The sequence below is a fragment of the Callithrix jacchus genome, chromosome 1 (genome assembly GCF_049354715.1).
Source record: "Callithrix jacchus isolate 240 chromosome 1, calJac240_pri, whole genome shotgun sequence".
Classification (NCBI taxonomy): Eukaryota; Metazoa; Chordata; class Mammalia; order Primates; family Cebidae; genus Callithrix; species Callithrix jacchus.
This window is the reverse complement of record NC_133502.1, coordinates 109343828-109352846: the sequence shown is the minus strand read 5'-3', so window position 1 is coordinate 109352846 and position 9019 is coordinate 109343828. Positions and strand designations below refer to the sequence as shown.

At 41.2% G+C, this 9019-nt stretch overlaps 1 protein-coding gene across 3 annotated transcripts in view; it reads left to right on the top strand.

The window, feature by feature from the left end:
• The first annotated feature begins 4025 nt into the window (after window positions 1-4025).
• Window positions 4026-9019, top strand: part of PUM3 (pumilio RNA binding family member 3) — a 41467-nt gene continuing 36473 nt past the window's right edge. Inside the window, exon 1 of one of the 3 annotated variants that reach the window (XM_002742896.7) lies at window positions 4026-4076. Coding sequence is in view for 1 of the 3 variants with exons in the window: in XM_017973366.4 (XP_017828855.3) it covers window positions 7421-7563 (143 nt within the window). In the remaining 2 variants the exon portion in view is untranslated. Of the gene's footprint in view, window positions 7564-9019 lie in introns of all 3 variants that reach the window. The other 2 variants (XM_078349397.1, XM_017973366.4) reach the window with 2 other exon arrangements.

Genomic DNA, 9019 nt, shown 5'->3' with positions numbered 1-9019 from the left:
TAGGGAGGGGAAGATGTAGGAGCTGACACCTAACCTACTTTATTTTTATGAAAAAAAGAAAATTGCACAAAATTATGTGAAACTGAAAAAAGAAGCAAACATTTTCTAGAATATGTTTGAAGCTGTACAGTTCAAATTTAAACCATTTTTTAAAACATCTAATGGCATTAAATCACTTTAGGAGAACTCAATCAGCAAGAAAGATACACTTCTGTCCAATATGTTCTACTCACAGAAAGAGGTATATTGAACATTTAATTCTTAAATTCTGGTGCCTTCAATACAAGGAGGAACCAGGAGATTCAAATCCTAGTGAACTAAAAAATCAAATCAACAGGCCAGGTGCTATGGTTCATGCCTGTAATCCCAGCACTTTGGGAGGCCAAGGTGGGTGGATCACCTGAGGTCAGGAGTTTGAGACCAGCCTGCCCAACATGGTGAAACCTCGCTTCTACTAAAAATAGAAAAATGAGCCAGATGTGGTGGCACACGCCTGTAGTCCTAGCTACTCAGGAGGCTGAGGCAGGAGAATTGCTTGAACCCTGGAGGTGGAGGTTGCAGTGACCCGAGACCATGCCACTGCACTCCAGCCTGGGTGAGAACACAAGGCTGTCTCAAAAAGAAAAACTCAACAACTTGAACTGCATTCCTTAAATAACTGAGTCTTAGCCTTAGCTGCATGTTAGCATGATCTAGGCACCAAATTCTCAATGTTCTGGTCCTACTCCAGACCAATTAAATCAAAATTACTGCTATTTAAAGAAACAGAAACAAAAACTCCACAGGTGATTCAGTGTGCTGCCCAGATTGCTATCCACCACATGGGATACTATGGTTATTTTAAGTTTTAAACCAGATTAGTTTAAGTCACAAACTAAATCTCTACTGCTGGAGAAAAGCATTTTTGCTAAGTGAACTTTAACTTTACCAGAGTACTAGAAAAAGAATGAAATCCAAATGCCTATTTAATATTATATCTGATGGTCTTTCAATTCTGGGGTGGCCATGTAATCTAGTTCTTGGCATTGAAATAGGAGTCCCCGCTGGGTTTTTTCCTTCTGGGATAAAAGGACAGAGACCCACTGGGAAGGAGAAGTGGATTTCATTTCTTTCTTCACTTTCACTAGCCCTCAACTCTTAGATAAATACAGAAACTGAGGAGTACATCTTCCAATCAAAAAGCAGTAAGTGGGAGAATAAACAGTCAACATGCTGAGGATGGCGGTAGAACAGAGACTGGAAGAGCTTGGGTCTTTGCTGACATTGCTGTATCGTTAAACCACAGCAACCAACTACCTTCTGAATGTTTATGTTAAGAAAATGATTGCTTAAGCTACCATTAGCTGAACTTTCCATCATTTGAAGTCAAACATATTCCTTTTTTTTTTTTTTTTTTAATTTTTTTAAGATAGAGTCTTGCTCTGTCACTCAGGCTGGAGTACAGCAGCCCAATCTCTGCTCACTGCACCTCCGCCTCCCCAGTTCAAGCAATTCTCCGTGTTTCAGCCTCTGGAGTAGCAGAGAGTAAAGGCATGCATCATCACACCCAGCTAATTTTTGCATTTTTAGTAGAGATGAGGTTTTGCCACGTTAGCCAGTCTGGCCTTGAATTCCTGGCCTCAAGTGATCTGCCTCCCTTGGCCTCTCAACGTGCTGGGATTACAGGCATGAGATACAGTGCCCAGCCCTAAAGTATTTCAAAGGGATACACTTTGGTTCACTCTTAAGCTACGAATCACTCAACATTTACTATTGGCGAAGAACTTTAAGATATTATCACTTTTAAGCCTCACAGCAACTCTAAAAACAAGTATTCTCATTTCCATTTTACATATGCAGAAAGTGAGGCCCATACAACTATCTTGTCCATGGCCATATAGAAATTTAGATTTTAAGCCAGGTTCCTTTGATTCTAATCTCAATGCTCTTCATTGCATTGCTTTGGTACTGTTATTAACCTCTTGGACGTGTGCAAGTCTAGTTGCTGTGATTAAATTGTGTATCATGCAAGAAGAGTCTTAGGCTTCAAGTACACCTGGTGGTCTACATTACATCATTAAATACTTGAAGAATTGATGAGCTTACTTGACAAAAAACAAAATTACAGGATGAACATTTTTTGTGCTGTTCTGCAAAACCACAAGATACTTTCAAGTCACTCAAAAAAACAGTCCAAATCAATCCACTTTCACAGAAGACTTGATAAAAATATTATTAATAATAATTGAGGGCTTTGGTATGTGGTAACATTTTTTTTTTCTCCATGGTAAAAAAGCAAATTAATAGTAGGGTTTTAGCGTAGATGTTTAAGGCAACTACATGGACATATCTTCAAGGATATGGGGGGCTGTTATCTGTCAAGTTGAAACATAAATGTATCCCTTCCCAGGGTTGTATGATAGGTTGTGTTTTGTGATTTCTTTTTCTTTTTGGCCAACATTTACTTCTCTGGTGCTTTCAGGTGTCTAATATCCCCACTACTGTACTATTTGCCCAAAAGGCACTGCTGACGGGCCTCCTCCAATTCCTGTTCCATATTTTCTTAGCATTTACCGAATTATTGAAAGGAGTACAGAGGCAGCCACGTTGATTTTAGAGTCAGGCTCACCTCACCGAACCATAGCTACTATGTTTTGCCTTTCTCTGTAAAATGAGGAAAGACCTACTTCAAAACTGTTCTTATGAGACTTAAATGAGCTGAAATATAAACAAACTAGTAACAGTTAAGGTAGACAAGAACTTATCAAGTAGCTATGTGCTGCATAGTGAGGTAAGTACCTGGGAAGTAATGATGGCCCCTGGTATCAAGAAGCATAGAGTCTAGTAAATTACCAGTTTCAACACTAACTCCTTAGTGGGCAGAAAACGGAGTAAGTTGGAAGATAGGAAAATCTCAAGTCTGGCACCTGGGACCAAGTGCCAGTTCCTCAACTTTCCAGATGTGGTGGGTTGAATAGTCTCCAAAAGATATGTCAACGTCCTAACTCCGAGAACGTGTGAAAGTGGATATAGGGCCTTTGGAGATGTGATTAAGTTAAGGACTTCCGGATGAATCTGATGATCTTGGATTATCTCCGTGGACTCTAAATTACAATATTCAGTGTCCTAAAAACACGAAGAGAGATGACGCAGGCACAGAAGTCCATCAGAAGACAGGCAGAGATTGGAGTCATGCAAAAACAAGCCACGGGCCGCCTGAACCATCAGAAGCCGAAGAAGCATAGAGCCTTCAAAAGGTGCAGGCTCTGCCAACAGCTTGATTTTGGATTTCTCGCTTCTAGAACTGTTAGAGAATAAAATTTTGTTGTTTGACACGACCAAGGTTGTGGTGTCAGTTTCTTCATCTAGAAAACGTGGCATATATCCTAACCACAATCTTATTTCCTGAGGTAGAATATGGAATAACAGCACTATACAGGCACGAGTAGACATTAAAATGGCAAACATTTATGGAGAGCGTTCCATACTAAGTGCTTTGCTCGTATAACTTAATTATTTCTGTTTTATTGATCGGGAAACCAAGGCTCGGAAAAATTTAGTAATTTTCCCAGAGCCACACAGCAAGTGAAAAAAACGGGATGACAGTTCAAATAGACTCACAAGATACCCCTTTTATCCTCCATGCTGGAGTATTCAGAAATTACGCAAATTAACACACTTTAAAAACTTCAGCTACTTCAATATTAGTTCAGACTACGGGATTAACTGTCCTTTATTAACTGCGCCAGCGAAGTCTCTCCTTCAGCTGCCGAAGTTCGCCTTCGCAAAAGCTCTCCCTTTCTTTCCAGCACGGAAACGACAGGGTTAATGACGTCATTTCCCGTAGCCTTGGTCTCATCCTCTGCCCGACGGATCCTTTTAAGGGCCAAAACCCTCACGGCTCAAGAGCCGGCTTAACAGCAGCGGACCAATGGAAACTCCGAATTTTTGTATTTTTCTGGGAAGCTCCACCTATTAGTCACTGATCTTCTGGGGAAGAAGAAAAAAAGCGGCCCGAGGGCGGAGCAAAGCAAGGAAGCGGAAGCGAAGCGGTGATCGGTATCCGGCGCGCGAGCTGCTTCTGCCCCACGTGTGCGGTGAGTTTGGCCGGCTCAGCGGTCCCTCCTGGGAGGGGTTCGCATCCTGCCGGGCGCTGGAGTCGGGAAGGTCTCTCCGGGCTGTTTTCCACTGGGCAATCTTCTGTGACCTCTTTCTGGGTCAGGAGTTCGGGACTGACAGGAGCCTGGCAAGGAGGGCGGGGCTCCGATCTCTCCCCCAGCAGGTTGCCCTAGTGCTGGCTTAGATTGAACTAGCTTCACTCTAGAATCCCAGCCCGTGCTCGGTCTGATCAGCCTGTGCTGTTTCACAAACACCTACTCCAAGCTAGGTGCTGAGTTTACAGTCTGAATGAACAGTTGCAGGTTGTAAGTGCTTGGAAGGAAACGAACTGGGTGCTGATTTGGGAGATAGTGAAGTCTAAAGAAGTGATCTTTAAGCGGAAATCTGAAGTATGGAGAGAGGCAACCCGGAGATCTGGAAGCCCAGGGAGTATTTCAAGCAGAGGCAGTAATGGGCTAAGTCCCTGAGGTGGGAGCTAGGAAGAAGTACAGTGAAAGTTAGAGTACAAAATAAAGTTAGAGGGATAGAGTGGAACTAGGTTCTGTAGGGCCTTGAGGGTCATGATGGGGATTTTTTTTTTCTATACAGTAGCAAAACATTTCTGTTCCGTTACCATGTGTAGAAAACATTGAAGGCTTATAAACAAGTTAGAATCATGAATAGGCCCTGGTTCTCTTTAGAAAATGTGTTTAATTTGGAAGCTCAAGAGATTGCATTGTATTAATAAATGTATTTAATTTGGAATTTCAAGAGATTATATTATTTGTATTAGGGAGTGACTTAAGGGGGATTTAAGAGAACTTATGGTTCAGTGTGGCAAACAAGGGAGAGGAAAATGTCAAGGGTAACTCTTAGGTTTCTTACTTGAGCAGTGAAGTAGACGATGTGCCATTGGCTGAGATGAGGGACCATAGGGGAGGGGAAAATAGTATGTTGTTTGTGGGTGGTTTGCAGTAGAAATATAGAGAATTATGTTTTGTACATATTAAGTGTAAGGTGCCTGTTAGACACATAATTAGAGGTGTCAGATAAGCAGTTATACACAGATTTGGAGCCCAAGGAGAAATTCATAATGGAGACACGATTTGGGAGTACTAAGCATAAAAAGCCAGGAGATTGGATGAGACCACCCAGGGAGAAGTGTGGAGAGAGAAGGGAAGTTCACCAGGACAAAGATTTGAGGAATGCTGACATTTTAGATGTTGGTCTATAAGAAAATGTCGTTTGAACTGAATTTGAGAAAAACGGGTAGGAATTGTGTTGGCAGAGAGAATGGCTTTAAACTTCACTATGCTGATAAAGGATAATGAGAAAGATCGGCTCCTCTGTCGTGTGGATGAGTGAGGTGAAATAGGTCCACATTTTGAATGACTGAATGCCTGAGTTGGAACTTTTTCCTGAAGGCAGTGGGAAAGCTTTGAAGCTATCGGAGCATGGAAATGACGTGAAATAGGTTTGCTAGTGGAAGATTAATCAGGCCACAGAAAGTGGCTCAAGATAGATTAGATCTAAAGAAAACAGTCTGAGCAAGAGGTAACCAGAGCCCGAATGGGGTAATAGAAGGAAAGGACAAAGGGGCCAATTCTGAGAGACACTATGGAATGTGATGACTGGTTATGAATTGCATTTGCGGAGTGCAAGAAGCAAATCCTGAAAAGTTACATATTGTAGAATTCCATGTATATGAATGACATTCTGGAAAAGGCAAAACAGGAATGAAAACCTGATTGGTGGCAGTCAGGGAAGAAGTTGATTACAAAGGAGCAGCACCAAGGGATTTTTTAGAGGGATAGGACTTCTCTGTAAGATACTGTGGTAGTGGATACATGACTCTTAGCTGTTTGTTGAAGCCCATAGAATTATACACCAGGAAGAGTGAAGTTGACTATATGCCCATTTAACAAACCTGCCAGCATTTCTGAGGCTGGAATGCAGACTGTGACAATCAGTTAAGCTATATTATAAACATACAACGTCACTAAAGAGAATGAGGGAGTGAAGGGGTGATCTAAGTAGCTTTTTTTTTTTTGAAACGAAGTCTCACTATGTCATCCAGGCTGGAATGCAGTGGTGCAATTTCAGCTCGCTGCAGCCTCCTGGGTTCAAGTGATTCTCTTGCCTCATCCTCCTGAGTAGCAGGATTGCATGTGTGCCCGACCATGCCCAGCTAATTTATGTATTTTTTGTAGAGACAGGGTTTAGCCAGGCTGGTCTTGTACTCCTGACCTCAGGTAACTCACCCGCTTAACCCTCCCAGAGTGCTGGGATTACAGGCATGAGCCACTACACTTGGCCCTAAGTCGTTTTGTTTTTTTTTTTAAAAAAAAAAACAGAACAGGGTCTCTGTTGCCCAGATTGGAGTGGAGTGGCACAATCATGACTCTCTGCAGCATCTATTTCCTTAAATTAAGCCCTTCTCCTGCCTCAGCTTCCCAAGTACATGGGACTACAGGCGTGCACTGCCACACCAGACTAATTTTTAAATTTTTTTTCTAGAGATGAGGTCTTGCTATGTTGGCAAGGCTGGTCTCAAATTTCTGGTCTCAATGATCCACACTCCTTGGCCTCCCAAAGTATTGTGATTACAGGTGTGAGCTACCATGCAAGCCTCTAAGTAACTTTAGAAAAATGTTTTAAATGGCCACAAAAAAGAACTGTACATCAACACTGTACTGTCATTGTAAATTTGTTTCTCGTGGGGTACAGGTTAGCAATTCTGAAACCATACGTGTATAGTAGGGTTGAACATAGGTATAATAAGTTGTAGATGGTGGGAAGCAAGTTGCTCACTGTCAGAGAAAGAAGTTACACATGAGCAAGAGGAGATGCCTGGAATAAAATCTGTGGTGCTCGATTAGGTTTGGAGACATCAATACGAGCTTCATGTTATTTTAATAGATATAAAAATAAATATAGGTATGTGCATATGCATAGGTTAATATACATATATGTATTTCCTGAGTCTGTCTGCTGAAAGGACTTAGAAACAGGGATACCTCAGTGACAACAAGCACACCTAGCACTCACATCTTGGTTTTTAAATACCCTTCTCAATGAAAGAAACCAGGATTCCTTAGAGAAGTGGCTGATTTCAGGGCTAGGTTAAGGAAAATACAGAATGAACCTGGAGCTAGTGCCAGGAAATGAGGCTGTGCGTTAAAAAACAAAGTAAAACGTGGGCCATGACAGAAGGACACAGAAGCAACCTGAAAAACTCCCACTATCTGGAGCTGAAATTATTTGAGCAACAAAACAACAATGGTAATGGATTATAACCAAGGAATGAAATAAATGTCTGAGACTATATGATACAAGTAAATAGATGGAAAAGATGGGACAAGTCTTCCCTACAGAAAAGTTCAAAATAACAAACGTAAAAATAATAAGGGAAATAGAAGATCATCATTTAAACAAACGCAGTCATTGCTGCAGGCAAAGTCCACTGACTAATGCTAAAGTTAGCAGGTAAGACTTAAGAGGACATAGGATGTCTACGTATTCTCCAAACATCTTGTCTAAAATGTTTATTAATTGCTGTGGTGGTTTAACATAGGCCTGGCTTTTTCAGTACCCCTCCCTCTGAGAAGTGGAGCTTTATTTTCCTCTGAGTTTGGGCTGGACTTGGTGGCTTGCATGTAATGAAGATGGAAAGGTAAAGATGGCAACTTTACAGTGGAGAAACCTGGAAAACACTATGACCAAGTGATCAAAGTTAACATAAACAGTAATAAGTCGTGTTAATGTAATGTACCTCCTGATAGGATACTATGAGAAGAGAACTTGACCTCGGGTAGTCTTCCCAAAAATTGGTAGCCTTAGCCTAATCATGAGAAAACATCAGGCAAACCCCAAATGAGGAAGACTCCACAAAGTACAAAGGAGACTTCATGGCCAGCTTCAGTGTATCCTGGTGCAGAAAGAGGATATTAGTGGAAAAACTGGTGAGCTCCAACTCAACACTGTAGCTTAGTTGGTAGTAGTATATGTTAACATGAGGGGAGCTGAGAATAGGGTGTACGGTAACTGTATCTTTTCAACTCTTTTGTAAAGCTAAAATTATTTCAAAATAAAGATTAGAACAAACATACAGAGAAAATACTAAAGAGTGGATTCTTAGAAAACTAGAAGACCTCTTCTTCTGCGTAGAAGAGCTAAGAGATGCAGGTGTGGTGATGATGGCTATAGCCAAGTAGTAATGTGGCCCTTCCGTCCTAACTGCCCTGAGGCAGCTGAGTAATTCAGGGCTGTCCATTTTTCAGAATCATTAGAAAAGTCTAGATTAGAACAGCACTTTCCAGAGTACTCCTTGCAGCCCTGCTTTTCCTTTATGATGTTCCAGGAGAAGGTGGTTCAGCTGGAGTTGGAAAATGCTGCATCCTTTAGCCTTGGCTTGGCAATTGATAGTTTATATTAGCAAGTTAAAGAATCTAAAATTTAGGTATTTTCTTACAGGGTGATTGTTGTCATTTAACTTACTGTGGCCCAAATATATTTTTCCCTGAACCCGTCTTTTCTCTTATGCTGATATCCTGAGAAATTAGTTTTCTTGAATGGGAAGTTCTAATCTAGTAATATCTGGTATTGTCTGGAGATCCTAACATCTGTTGTTTAGAGTCAGCTTTGAAATGAGTTGATCATCCAACTTTGGAAAGTGGTGAAATGAGCCAAATGGCTTTTGCTCTGGATCTGTTCTGCAGCTTTCAGGGACCTTGGGTAGGTGAGGGATTATAACTTGTTTATCCTGCGTACCGTGGTGTCTCAGTAGCCTATAAATCACCTATTAGACAAATTCCTTTCCATGAAATATTAGATATTTCAACATAATCTTATTTTGGAGTTCACTGCCAATTACTTAACTGCCTCTAAAACAAGCACCCATTGAACATTGAATGCTAATCTTTGTTTTAGCTATGTTAGGTTA